The sequence below is a fragment of the Aricia agestis genome, chromosome 12 (genome assembly GCF_905147365.1).
Source record: "Aricia agestis chromosome 12, ilAriAges1.1, whole genome shotgun sequence".
NCBI lineage: Eukaryota > Metazoa > Arthropoda > Insecta > Lepidoptera > Lycaenidae > Aricia > Aricia agestis.
The window spans coordinates 8,486,960-8,502,238 of record NC_056417.1 but is presented as its reverse complement, the minus strand read 5'-3'; the positions used below and the strand labels follow the sequence as shown (position 1 = coordinate 8,502,238).

Genomic DNA, 15,279 nt, shown 5'->3' with positions numbered 1-15,279 from the left:
GAACCTAACAAAAAATGCCGCGTCCTCGAAGATACGCGGGAATTTCTTATCACACTTGAGTGTAATCATTTTAAAGTTTATTTTCAAGTAGGTAAGTTAATAAAATCCTCTCCGCTGCGCTCCGTTCCGACGCGCTGACCCTAACTCCTAAGACTTGTAATTCATATCAACGATGTCATACGCATTCGCCGATTCTTCTCTTTAGTTTCCTTAGCGATCCTTAAATAGTGCGCAGCCTTATACAATTAGGTGTGAGTTTGGAATGAGGGATCTACCTAATTGCTTGAAGCATCTAAGGTTTTATTAAAAACAAAGACAAGAAAACATTTTTAATAAGTCTATTTTATTCATAATAACAACATCAATATTATTCGAGAAATCCCATTCTTGCAATTTAGAGTTAAAAATTATTTTATAACTATTCCTATGGCACGGACATGGCCTGCCTATCGACTATCGAGACATTCTACTCGTTTGTCTATCGTGCTCATTTACTCATTTGTATATTTTTGATTGTATAAATATACAGCTTTAATAGGGAATATTACCGTAATATTATTACGCAAAGGTCGGAGCAGAGGGCGCTACTAGCACGTACAGTAAATAATCCGACATGTCGCACACGTCATATCAGAATATTGAAACCTTGTCGAACATCGAACAAAACTTTTTGTTTAAGGTACAATTCCATGCATCACGATCGATCGCGGGCCTACGACTGTCGTCGGCCGCTCGCGATAATAGGACCCAGAGTATGAAAATGTATGGCACCGCTTAACTTCCGCGGCCCGCGACAGACGCGCGCGGCCGACGACTGTCGTAGGCCGCGCGCGGCCGCGAGCGATCGCGATACACGGAATTGTATAGTCTGTCAAGAAAGTCATGACAGGCGGGAAATTTTTTAACTGAACAAAAAATAAGAGAACTTTATTAATTCGAGATTAAAATGTGCAAGGTGACAATATTTAAAATGTAATAAGCGTTCTCTGTGAAAATACAAAGAAAAAAAATACACCTTTTAAGCGTGATTACGTTTACAAAATTTTCCCGCATGTCATGACTTTCTTGACGCACTATACCTTTACCTACTGTCTGGGCTGGTGCTGCCACTAGCGTGAATTGCAGTAATATAACCTATTTGTGTGGTATCCTTACTATACGCACTCATAGCGCAGCGCCCACATTGAATCAAACTATGTATTTTGACCGATATCATAGAACTTGATTACTCCACCGATTATAATATAATACATTAGTGTCAGAAACAATAATATGAAGTAAGTACAATAATAACTTAAGTTAAAAAGAAAATAATAACATATCACACATTAACTTTGGCCTATCTAATTTTACAATAAAATAGTCATTAAATTTTTAAATCTAATACCTACATCTACTAGGCAGACATATTCTGGAATTAAAACATAATATAGATGAAATAATATTTAACATACATTAATATATTGTGTAATTGTAAGTAAGTTTAACAAAACTATAATCCTATCACTTTTAATTTAAATATTCTTTATTGTGCACACAATACATAGAGAATACAAACAATTTAAACAAGATTTTACATAGGTGTCACAATGGTTTTTGCAACTTTGACATGCTTAGGCAACGAATTCCAGAGCTTTACACCGGTAACGACAAACGAGGAACCGTAATATTTGGTTTGATGCACGGGCATTTCTAGATGATAATTTGTCGCAGATCTTAACTCCTTTGCAGTGGCTTGGAGAAATAAAATTTTTTCCTTGAGGTATAGAGGTAAACAAGGGTCATATATGATACAGTAAACAAGAGATAGGATACGGGCATCTCGTCGAAAACGTATGGGCAACCACTTCAGACGTGTTCGGAATTCTGAAACGTGATCAAATTTCTTCAAACCAAAGATAAATCTGATTGCAAGATTCTGAAGTCTCTCGAGCTTATTTAATTGATCCTCGGTGATATTAGTCAAACAAGCATCAGCATAATCCAGAATTGACAGGAATAGAGATTCAGCAATCTTTATCTTCGTTGGAATAGGTAAGAGGTAACGCAGGCGACAGACAGAGAACCAGGTAGCATAAATCTTTTTACTAATTTCTTTTAAGTGATGAGACCAAGATAATGTGTCGTCAAAATAAACACCAAAATTTTTTACGCACTTACTAAAAGGAATCACTACATTATCTAAGCGTACGGGAGGCAAGCTGTTCCAGTCAATCCTAGACACAAGGCCAGGGCTGCCAATAATAATTAACTGTGTTTTCATAGGATTAACTACCATGGCGCTTGCTCCAGTCATAAATTAATTCTAATTCCCTGTTAAAATAACTAATAGTATCACGTAGATTGAGCAGTGAGGTATGGGTATAAACTTGAAAATCATCAGCATATAAATGAGATAGTAAAGAAGTGGATCCCGTAATTGAATTAATAAAAATGGCAAAAAGGAGTGGGGACAAGACCCCTCCTTGTGGAACACCGGCAGAGATATAGCCCCAATCAGAGAAAGAATCGTCCAACTTAACCCTCGGACGTCGACCAATAAGGTAGCTACGGATTAGGCAAACTACTGCTGGAGATAGATTGATAGACCTTAGCAAACTCAACAAAATGTCATGGTCGATTGAGTTAAATGCATTGCTAAAGTCTAACAACGCCAGCATAGTTAGCAGTTTATTATCCATAGCATAACGAATATCATCAGAGACTTTTATCAATGCCGTAGTGGTACTGTGCCCCCGACGAAAACCTGACTGAAAGGAGCTTAGAATTTTATTTTCAATTACAAAGTTGGTAAGCTGGTGACTGATCAACCGTTCTAAAACTTTAGAGAGGAAAGTTAAGACTGAGATGGGATGGAAGTCAGACACCAACTTTGGTTTAGAGGTCTTTGGTAATGGGATAACGTAAGCATCCTTCCAAGCACTGGGGAAAACACATGTATCTATACAGTGATTGAAGATGTGGTCCAGTACAGGAGTAATAGAGTCAAGAATAGGGATGATCATCTTGCGACTGATTCCATCATCGCCAACGGCATTTGAAGAAATTGATGCAATGTGTTTTTAACATCTGCCGCAGTTATAGTACTTAATACAAAGGGCGAGGAATCAGGCATAGGTAAATTGGCAAGAAGATCGAGTGTACAGGACTTCTGGGTAAGATTGATTGAACTAGTTGCACAAGAAAATTGTTTCTTCAATACATTGACGTCAATTTGGCAACTCTTGTCGATAGCACTTTTGCCCACCCCAAGTGTTCTTAAAAACTTTCAAACTTTACATGGATTTCCATTTTCAACGGAGGAATGGATGTAACGACGCTGGGCATCCCTACACATTTTATTGCAGCGATTCCTTATTTTTATATATTTTTCCCGTTGAATACTACAATTAGTCCGTTTAAATTTTGCTTTTGCAGCATGTTTCTGCCTTATCAAAGATTTCAGATCCTCAGTTAACCAAGGAGCAGGTAACTGCTTCAATTTAACTGGCCTGACTGGTGCATGTGTATCAAATAATTGCGTTAGTTGTGTATTAAAGGCAACTAATTTTTCGTCAATATGGCCAGCATCAAAAACAGGAGACCAGTCAATATTATTTGCATCAATTTTTAAATTATCGACGTTTACATCAGAAAAGTTCCTCTGTAACAGTACTTTCTTTTTAGGTTTAGGTGGTCGCAAGCTATATGATACATAAATAAGATCGTGATAAGAAAACATCTCAGCAGAGCATTGGCCATACTTATCAACTAGATTAGGGGACGACACAACAATGAGATCGAGGAGGGATGGTGAGCAACCAGGAAAGGTATGAGTAGGATTAAGGGGGAGCAAATGTAAGTTACAGCCATTCAGAACAGAATTAAGTTTTTTAGACCTAGAGTCATCTTTTGCCATACAGGTATTAAAGTCCCCCATGATGATAGTTTGCAAGTAGCTAGGTGTATGCAATTCTAAAGTTTGTTCGAGGACTTTAAAATAATCCATTTGTGATGAGGGACAGTAACAGACGCCAAGGAGAATTTTATTAATAAGACTTAACTATACCTCAACAAATAAATACTCCGGTGAATCAGGAGGCGGAGGTTGAGCTGACAAACTAAGAACAGTATATGTTAAATCTGATCTAAGGTATATCGCAACGCCGCCACCCCCCCTGTCCACGCGATCATTACGGATCAATTTTAAGTAAGATAATAAAACATAAATGTAAAGTGTTTTTTCTAATGGCATATTATGTAGCACAGGAACTTTAATCAATTCCTTTTTCAATTTTTGGAATAACAACTTATATACCTAGTACTGCACTATTACTATTTCTAAATACCAACTGTTTGTATACCTCACTGTAAGTAAATACAATATAAAAACTGTTTTTGGTTATAAATGTAAACAGTTCCTAAATTAAGCATAAAACTCTAATAAAATGTCAAGTTTGTCTTAGAAAATATTGACTTATGCCAAGTGCGAAATTCGTCTATACAGGTATCATTAGGAGAGTCCATTTAACCAAAAAAAATTGAGTGTTATTACTTTTTTAATGGCATATTTTATCCCATTTAAAATCGTTGCAGAACGGTCACTCAAGGCGGTAAATATGAGAGCGGGTGACGCGAGAGCGGGTGACGCGGGAGGAGGGGCGCGCGCGGGGGCACGTCACGCGCGGGAGATGCGTCGTGTCCATTAATTGTGGTGTTTTTAGGATAACTTTCGGAAGCTATTTCTCAACATTTTAGTACTAAGTGATTATAAAAGAAAAAAATACGTGTATTTTTATTTTTAACAAGGATTTTTTTTTAAATAAAAATACACGTATTTTTTAAGGAAGGTTTAATTGCACCCTGTATTTTCTAAAATAAACTTGTTAGGTACATTGCAAAATTCTAAAATGACATATTATATATGACTAGTAAATAATAACAATACACTGTTCTAAAATGTTAGCACTAAAAATGCCTAGTACTATAAAAATGATAAAAAATATTTTTACTCTCATACAATAAATAATTGGCATTCGGAGACACGTAGGATATGTTCAGAATGTTACAACTTTTCAATATTTTTAATGTTTACCAGTGTGTAGAAAAGGAAGAACGCCTTTAGTAGAAGCTAATCGATTTGAGGTAAAATGTTAGATTGAAATACAAATATTAATAACTAAAATTTATAAGATTAAGTCATACACTTTTAATATATCTCCTTTACTAATCAAAATATTCAAACACAAGGTCAACTTTTCTTTGCTTGGCATACCGCATATTACAGTAAGTATTAGTGTATTGGAATAGGCTACTTGACCTAATTTTTTTCTTCATGCTAATCGCTTCTTAATCATTCATTTTCACAAAAAAAAACTAATATTTTAATATTTTACACAGTAGAAACCCATAAAAATGTTGATTGAAAAATATGCCTTAAATATGGCGCCGAAAACACTGTCCGCCATAGTGTGACGTCATACGTTTTGTATTTTAAACTCTTTTTATTGAACATTTTTTTATGTGCTAAATGTACAAGTCTAAAAGTGCCCAAAAATTATAAAATAATTAAATAAGAAATTAGAAATCATTTGTAATGTTGAAAACTTTTGGAGAAAAGTTTTGGCCATTTCATTTCCCGTCTACAATAAATGGAGATAATATATAAAACTGATGTTTTATTTGAATTATTCAAGAAAATATATTTTACAAATCTTTCTAGGCTTATTCTTATTATTTATGTACAAATAAACTTACATATAACGAGCGCGATAAATAAAAGATATTAAATTAGGAGTCTGATGACGTCACATCCAAATCGGAAGTACCGCAAAAGCGTTTTCGTCAGTACAAATCCTATTTTCATAAAATCATATTTTCAAATCGACTTTATTTATCAATCATAAGCTTTTATTTGATGATAAGGATGAAATACTGTTTCCTAGGCCAAGTTCTACTAGAAATATGCATTTGTTCAATGAAATTGAATATAGGTCAAGTAGCCTATTTTAAAAGTTAATAAAGTGGAATGTAGCAGCAAATAAAAAATAAAATCTATTAAAAAGATAGAGAAGATCTGATTTATAGTCTGTCAAAAAAGTGAATAAATTAAAAAGTGGCAACATCGTAATTCGTAGTGTCATCCAAAAAGGGATGACACTACGATGTTGCCACTTGTTAATTTCTTCACTTTTTTGACAGACTATCGGTCTGTTTCAAATTTAATACAGTAATTAATTTTAATCTCGAAACACGCTGAAGTTTATGGCATCGGAATATATCAAACTTATATATTTCCATCAATCATCAGACATAAATGTAGTAAAGTAAAATGGTTTGTCTCAACTCACAATTTGTGTCTACTGTCAAGCACAAAACAAAGGTTTGTCACACCTGGTACTATATTATGTCAAAAGCAAATGGTTTGTCACACTGGATTCATGCGAAAAGCAAAAAGTTTGTTACATCAGTATATGTTCATAACAAAATATCACAAAATTCTATTTTAAAAGCATAATAATATCTATGGTTCGTCACACAGTTCATAAAATTAAAAAAAAACTTTGTAACGAATTTAAAATATCACGCCTGTTTTGTTTCAAAATAAAGATTTGTCACACATCGGTCTATTTCAAAAACAAAAAAAATTACATTGATTCTATTTGAATGGCATAAGGTTTGTCACCTCTGTTCTGTGTCAAAAGAAAAAGGTTTGCCATACCGATTCTATTTCAAAAACAAAAAGTTTATCAGACCTGTCTAAGTATCGGTCTCGGGTGTGTCAGGGGCGCGCAACATGCGGCTCTGGCCGGCGGGCTCCACCGTGATGGTTGCGGGGCCCTGCATCCACGGCTCGCCGTCCACCTGCATAGCGCAGCGCCCTTCCAACTCGATCTGTAGAAAGGAAATAAATAAATATCTGATATTAATAATAATATTATATTATAGAGGGCCTGTTTTACCAGTTCCTGATAAGTGTCGGATAGGCTATCCACAACTTATCTGACAGATACTCCATACTCTATCTGTCAGATAAGTTGTGGATAGCCTATCCGGCACTTATCAGCAAGTGGTGAAACAGGCCTTAAGTCAGTTAAAATAACGGACATAATCTTAATTGGCACTATTGACTCTGGCCTATATTGCTTTTAGCCAGAAGGTTTCTTCCTTTCTTACTTTGTCAGTTAGTAGAGGCAGAATGACGTTTTGCATATCTAGACAGCATTCAAATCAAACAAATTACATATTATATTGTATTATTGACGTACCTTAACATAGTTAGTTTGCGTGAACCGGAACGGTTCGGCCAGGCCGCACTGCAGTCGCGCGATGTGGAACGACGATGATATACCGACAACCTACAAAATTCAGTACATGATACAAAACAATGAAAAATTACAACAATTAAATACAATTAAAATTTAATATTAGAAGTATGTGTGGGCCACAACGTCACGCAGAAATTCGTTAAACGCGCGGGAAATAACCCTTTCTAAACAAAAAATTCTCAACATTAAAGTTAAGCCAACCAATCTCCCAGCTGATCGCACGTTTGTCAGCATCGTACGCGCCGTACGCGTCGAACGCACCGCATAGTTCACGAAATGTAGTAGTACGGACTGTACGGTGCGGACGAATGTGCGAAGTTTCGCATCATTTCATACAATTAATTTTTAAAATGCGGCGCGTTCGTGCTGATAAATTTGCGATTACTTTACTGCCGCACTCAGATTCACTGTAATTAAATGAATATTTTGACATATGCGGGCTCTACACTCGCGGCGCGAAAGCCCGCGAGGGCCGCGAACCGCGAGTGTGGAGGGTTTCGCGGCTTCGTATTTGTTATGCGTGCTCTACACTCTCGGCGCGAATTGCGGCCGCAATTCGCGGATGCGGATGCTACGCGCCATGAACACGATGCGTACAAATAAGAAGCCGCGAAGCGCAAACACGAAGCTGCGAAACCCTCCACACTCGCGGTTCACGGCCTTCGCGGGCTTTCGCGCCGCGAGTGTAGAGGCCACATTCGAATCGTGTTCACGGCGCGAATCGCGGCCGCAATTCGCGCCGCAAGTGTAGAGCCCGCAATAAGCAATAATAATGTATGGGACATTCCTTGTCAAACTCTTCATTAAATTGAAGTTAAATCATCATAATTATTATCATTGAATAAATTTTGTGCTTACCTCCAATTTACCATCGTCCATAAACTGTTCACCGACATCGTCATCGCTTCCCAACTCTGAAAAAAGTGTCATTTTCGATTACACAAATTGTTTACAAAAAGAATAACAAAATGCTGGACGTGATATGTAACGGGGACGAAAAAAGCCGTAGATACATTTTCTTTCAATCAAAGTGGTTCTTGGTAGATTCTGAGTCCTGATTCACATTGTTAATTAAATAGTATCTTAAGCCCCTGAAAGCGTATATTTATGAGTAGGAATATTAAAACGCTTTATTAATACGGGCATAAGTATCCTTACCCCAGAGGCGGACGCCAGCGCCCCAGCACGTGATATTAAGCAGAACAAGCGCCTGCAGTGGCGGCAGATCTAACTGCACTCCGCCCCCCGCGCCGCTCGCCCCGCCCCCCGCACCCGTCCACACGCGCAGCCGCCGCTCGAGCGCGTCACACCAACCCGCGTCCAACACGCGCCCCGCGCCCAGCACCGCGTACGCCATCTTGAATTCCAAATTTAAATTATTGTCGTAAGAGCTTTTTGATATCACACATGTCATGTCGTAGCGACATCAAAATCATGGCCTCAAAAATCATTCCCATGAGGAGACACTAGACAGAAATTGTGTCTATCGCCGCGACATCGAACATTCTAATATATTCTTGCTTCACTATTCGGAAACTTTCTTTATTTTGAATTCAAAGCTTTAATTTATTATTATGTAGTTCAGTGGTCAAAATTACAATTTCAAAGTAATTACTCATATGTCATTGAACTGGTTTACATTTTATCCATACTAATATTATAAATGCGAAAGTATCTCTGTCTGTCTGTCTGTCTGTCTGTCTGTCTGTCTTGCTTTCACGCCAAAACTACTGAACCGATTGCAATGAAATTTTGTATACAGTTATTCTAGAGTCTGAGAAAGGACATAGGCTACATTTTGATGTGGGAAAATATCTTATTTCCATGAAAATATCGATGAAAATGAATTCGCATTGCGCGTGGCCAGCGCTCATCCCGGGGGTCCTGGGTTCGAGTCCCGCAGGCGGAACAAAAAGTTTTCAATGTTCCTGGGTCTTGGATGTGTATTAAAATAAAATTTCAAAAATCTTAAACATATTTTATGTATAATATTATAAAAAATCCAGAAATATATCGATGCAATGAACATTTTAGTTCTAATACGATTCAACAGATGGCGTTTTATTTTTTACTTTATTGTAACATAGAACTAATCATACTTATTAGATAGTATGTTTTTGTTTATAGTTTTTAATACGTTAGAATATTATGTTTAATAATATAATCACTTGGTATAATAATAATCAATCTATCTTATCTTATAGAACTCCTACTGCATTTCTAATATATGTGACAAGTTGACAACAGAAGGCGCTCTAAAATAAAGGAGTTCGAGTGTACCGTGTTGGCCTATATTCCATCCAGAAAATATATCAATGCAATCAACATTTTAATTCTAATATATGAAAACAGATGGCGTTTTAATTTTTACTTTATTATTGTAACAGAACTAATCATACCTACTTTACTATATAATATTGTTTTTATTCATAACTAGCTGTTGCCCGCGACATCGTCTGCGTGGACTTTAGTTTATAGCGCGCGGTGTCAACAAAATTTGTGTCAAATTTAAAAACTTTTTAAAACCCTGGTAAGTGCTTCCGGTGTAGCGCGGCCCTTAATTAATCAAAATACCCAAAAACAGCTATGCAGTGTGCACATAATCTATACTAATATTATAAATGCGAAAGTATCTCTGTCTGTCTGTCTGTCTGTCAGTCTCGCTTTCACGCCAAACGCCAAAAGTATCTCTGTCTGTCTGTCTGTCTGTCAGTCTCGCTTTCACGCCAAACGCCAAAACTTCCGAACCGATTGTAATGAAATTTTGTATACAGATAGTCTAAAGCCTGAGAAAGGACATAGGCTACTTTTTTACTGGAAAAAAGGGTTGTAAGGGGGTGAAAATGCGTAAATTTGTTCAAATTAAGTTAGTTCCAACAATTCATAATAGATGGCGCCGTGCGTCTTCTACATCGCGCTGACGCTTGCTCAAAAGTCTTTCTATAAGACGTGGTATCATCTTACATTTAAGTTTCGATTTTTTTCGATTGTTATATCTATTCTACGGTATTAAATAACTCAGTACTTTATCTGTGCAGTGACGTAACCTTAAATCTATCAATGATAAATAGTTTATGGGTTGTGTAATTGGAGGGCTAAATAAGCTTTAAAATTTGGCATAAAATATAAAGTTTAATATAAAAAAATGAAATACTTATTGTGTGCACACTGCACAGCTGTATTGATTTAAGGGGTACCAGGGTTTTTTTATAAAAGCTTTTGACACCAATTTTGTTGACATCGCGCGCTATAAACTGAAGTCCACGCGGACGAAGTCGCGGGCAACAGCTAGTTAGAGTAATAAAGTTAAAACGCCTAACTGATGACGATCGTTATATTATATCAAAAAGAGTATTTTCACAATAGTCGATACGATATCGTATACGAGTATCGAACATCAAAGTACTCGTTTCATGATAATATAATGTCGTCAACGTAAGTGTTTTCCTATTATCCTGTACTATAGTACAATAGCAAAACACATAATATTATATTAATAATTAAAGGACCTTTATCACTACTAATATTATAAAGTTATAGCATGGTGATAACTGATAAGTGATAACGCTTTATAGCATAAAGTGTTTTTCGCTGTTGCTGGCTGGTCAGTAGGTCAGTAACAATGACAATCATAATATTTATGTATCCTATTATAACTGTATTTCCCAACAACCATTCTTAAGCAATATCGTATCGTGTCATGTTAAAACACTACAGGGTGTAAAGCTCGTCACAGACAGAGCAGGTAATGTATATTAATGTACATTACATCCCGGGATGTATATCTTTACATTATATTAATGTATCACACACACAACAGGTAATGTAATGTATCTTTCCCTACATTTCAATGCTAAACGCCCCGCTTGACGCACATTTCAGCTGCTAAAGTGTTATACAGGCTGTTCTTATTTTTAATGTTGTAATACTATGGCCTTTCGAGTTACTTGCTATTAGATTCACTAGATAGTTCATCAGAAGATGATTCGGATTGTAATTTTGATGCTCGTATTGTTACATATTGTGCCAAAAACAGAATGATGTGGATTGAAGATATTTGATTGAAAATATAGGCTCTGGGGAACAGACTGCCTACAGTACCTGCTGTGAAGTGCTGTGCTAAGGTGGCAAGTGGCAACACTGTGTGTATCTGTCTATCATACACATATAATATAATCACAGAAATTTTTGAACACCCTATGAAGAGAAGAGATGTATCGTAATATACAGAAATATATTGAGATGTATTGAGATGTATTTAGATGTATCAAAATATAAATGTATATTTTCATATAGCTCGGTATCTTAAGATACGAAGATGTAAAAATATACATTATAGCTGCTGTGTGTGGTCTCCTGACGATTTCTATAGAAAGATATATTGAGATGTATCGAGATGTATCGTGCTATAATATACATCTTTACATTACCTGCTCTGTGTGTGACAAGCTTTAGTGATAATGTATGTGTTCCTTGTAAAGAGTTCACTGTGAAAGTAGCAGCGCTAAAAGACCAATTTTTTTGTGATTAGTATAGGCAAGCGTCTTAGCGTTACGAGTTTTCCCATAAAGTGAATTTGCTCTTTCAGCGCTGCTACTTTCACAGTGGACTCTACACAATGGACACTTACACTCCCCAAAGTATTACCACTTAGTTTTGAAAGTATTATCACTTAGTTTTGAAAGTATTATGACTTAAGTTTTGTTTCGTATACTCACATAGTTGAGCGTCCTGTTAGCATATCTGTACAGGAACTGTGATCGGGCGCGGTGGAAGTCCAACGCGACTTGGGCGTCCACACCGACGCTGGTGTAGTTGTACGAGTACAGCACGCGCTCCCGACACCGCCCCAGACGGGTACGCTTCGGCTTGATCGTGACTTTCCATCTGTAAAATGTGACAATTATAAGGCAACCCATCTTTAAAGAGCATCCTGTTAATGGCGCCTTAGCCCGGCCATAGACGGACCGCAAGTAGCAGTCGGGACCGACTGCTCTAGCGGTCGCGTTGAATATTGTACCGACCCCTTAAGAACTGCTCGAGCGGTCCGTGTATGGCGGATATGAATTTAGTATGAAAACTGCAGATCGCCGTGCGGCGACCGCATTTTGCAGTTGGTTCTCGACTGCAAGATGCATACCGTCCGTCTATGGCCGGCCTTAGATTTACGTTCGAAAACACTATAATATAGGCTTGAAACTTCAAACAACTTTTATAGGTCATGAAGTGTTATGCATCCGGCCTCACTTAAAAATAAGTCTAGACTCTAGAGCCTTATTATTTTAGCAAATTATGAGACACGCGATCTCGACCTAGTAAAGTCGGTAACAAACACCAGTGTGATAAGGACATTATTCCCTCGTATGTAAATACGATGTTATAGATGGAAAAGTGTTATTATCAGTCATTGTGCGAGCGAGACAGCTATATTCATAAAGCCATATCTTCTATAGCGATGCTAGAAGGTTGATATTAGCGCGATTGTGCGCAAAAAATGGCAAAAAAATATATTTGATTGAATAGTACCTGTCAAGTAAAATCTCATCTGCTCTCAGCAAGTTGCTTATAATCGCATGGGCATCCAAGTCTGTATTGCCCGGGCCCCAGCCCAGAGACCTTGACAAGTCGTTTCCTGTGCCCATCGGTAAAATTCCTACACAAGCCTAAAATTACGAGAAACATTAGCATATTAGTTTTGAGGCAAAGTTCACTTGGCCAAGCAGAATGTACTACACACTAATTTTATTATTACAACTTGTAATATATTAAGTAATGACAGTAATCTTATATCTTTAAACGAGCAATTCTTGTATATATATATATATATATATATATATATATAGGGGGTTTCGGGGGCGATAAATCGATCTAGCTAGGAATCATTTTTAGAAAATGTCATTTTCATCGAATACCGAGCAAAGCTCGGTCAAATAGCTAGTGAAGATATTATATCTGAAGCTGAAAGATCCACTCTATGCAATATGCATACAGACTTTATAGAATATTATACAATATTTTGCTCTTGTTGCTTGACAGACACGGACAAAACATTTTATTACTTTCCTCTTTCTTTTCAAACAAACAAATATACTTTATTGTGCACATAATAATACTCCCCACACCGGTTTCGGTGACGGTGGCCGGTTTCATTGAAACCAGGCCAGGTACGCAGGAGTAATTTTATAGTGCCCAAGTGTGTGCGCAGTACACAAGAGCACTCTCTATTCCTTTTACTCTCATAACCCAGTGGGACGGAAGACCGACACGACTGGCGAGAGATCAGGCGCAGGACCGACTTTTTTACATGCCCATCCGACGCATGGATCATCTTACTTGTCAGACAATCAGGTGATCAGCCTGCATTGTCCTAACCAAACTTGGAAATAACATGTTTCCAACGCGGGATTCGAACCCACGACCTCCGGAGTCGAGAGCGACACTCTAACCACTAGACCACGGAGGCGTTTATATTGTGCACATATTGATAACATTACAAATACAAATAGGTACAATATAATTAATTGAACTGCACACAAAGGCGGCCTTATTACTTTAAAGCAATATCTTCCTTTTACATGTCTTTAACACGTCTTTGAGATGAAGAGCTTAGGAAAATGGTGATGTGCAATAGTATAAGTCTCTTCTGATCTTTTTATTTGTATGAGAGTGAAAGTTATATTATGTATAACATGTTACCTTCACGCGAGTAGATCCATGTAGGGCATTCAACACCCAGGCGATAGTACCGTCTCCTCCTGCTACCAGAATTTTACATTTTGTTGGCAGCCACTTCAGAGCCTTCTCTGGTGGAATTGATGCTATATCTATAACCTGTTATTTTACCGATAATTTATGTGCATTATTTGGCGAAACAAAAAAGTATGATGATTGAATAACATTGCGCAATTTTACTCTTTAATGCCCAACAGCCAATAAATGCGCACGCAGCAATAACCTATACCCAAAGGATACATTTTTAAATCTTAATCAAATGGGAATTTTAAATCAATGCTTTAGTTTTAGAAGTAGGCTACTGAATATATTAATATAATATGGTACTGAACCATTCTTGAATAATACTCACCTGAATTGGATTTAAAACACCTCTAAAAATTGACAAAACTTCATCTCCCTTGTAACTGCCAGATTTGCGGTTTGCTGAAATTAAAATAATGATTTAAATATCAATGTTATCTTTATTTATTTAATGCATATATTCTCGTATTTAAATGTAGCAGCTTTATCACATGGTATAAAAATTAGTATACATAATAAACTTACCAAAAATTATAAGTGGCTCCCAGTTTTCTATTGAATAGTCTTTTATGTTTACAATTCTTCCTTTTTCTATTTCCACACATGTTGGTGGGATTATAATATTTTTGTATTTTTGGAAATCACATACCTGCAAAAATAGAAGAGATTATTGCAGTGTTAAAGTATAATAAACAAAATTATACTATAACCTTAGTTCTTACCTCAGTGCATTTGGAAAGATCTGTTAAAGACACTTTAATTCTTTGGCACCAAGTACAAAAATATTTGTTAACAGGATTTAAGTCATCACTTCTGTCTGTAGTACTTCTATCAGTTACAACACCCACTGAAAATGTTTAAATAAATTACTCATACTTTTAAAACTGATAAAGGCTGAAGTGTACCTGTCATTGACATACCATTAACCCAAAGATGATGGAAAGGTTTGTTGCTGGGCCACATTATCTGCTTACACTTGTAGGTCTGGTCTATTACACTTTGACATTTCTCGCATGCACTTGCACCGCAGCATTCACAAAACCGACCAACAAGAGGCAGCATCAGAGTTGAACAAACATTACACTGTAACATTATTTTTTTTTTACTTAACCAAAGACAATCTTAAGATTTCATTGTATTGATAATAAAAATAAAATACTTACGTAAATATTATAGGGTATTGATTTATTACATTGTATATTTCGCCAGGAGTGCC

The 15,279-nt window shown here is 36.7% G+C and overlaps 2 protein-coding genes across 2 annotated transcripts in view; both read right to left on the bottom strand.

Annotated features, from left to right (window-relative positions):
- Positions 1–8,210, bottom strand: part of LOC121732605 (kinesin-like protein KIF19) — a 46,262-nt gene extending 38,052 nt beyond the window's left edge. Inside the window, exons 1-3 of the mRNA XM_042122544.1 lie at positions 8,166–8,210; positions 7,248–7,337; positions 6,735–6,873 (exon numbers count right to left, since the gene is read on the bottom strand). Of these exons, the coding sequence (XP_041978478.1) occupies positions 6,735–6,873; positions 7,248–7,337; positions 8,166–8,209 (273 nt within the window). The 5' untranslated portion in view covers position 8,210. The remainder of the gene's footprint in view (positions 1–6,734; positions 6,874–7,247; positions 7,338–8,165) is intronic.
- Positions 8,211–8,390: 180 nt separating this feature from the next.
- Positions 8,391–15,026, bottom strand: LOC121732705 (diacylglycerol kinase epsilon-like). Its single transcript, XM_042122658.1, has 7 exons — positions 14,984–15,026; positions 14,392–14,465; positions 14,004–14,138; positions 12,834–12,970; positions 12,026–12,194; positions 8,466–8,664; positions 8,391–8,398 (listed from the first exon to the last, which is right to left on the bottom strand). Exons 1-7 carry the CDS (start codon positions 15,024–15,026, stop codon positions 8,391–8,393), a joined length of 765 nt encoding a protein of 254 aa, XP_041978592.1.
- Between the last annotated feature and the right edge of the window lie 253 nt (positions 15,027–15,279).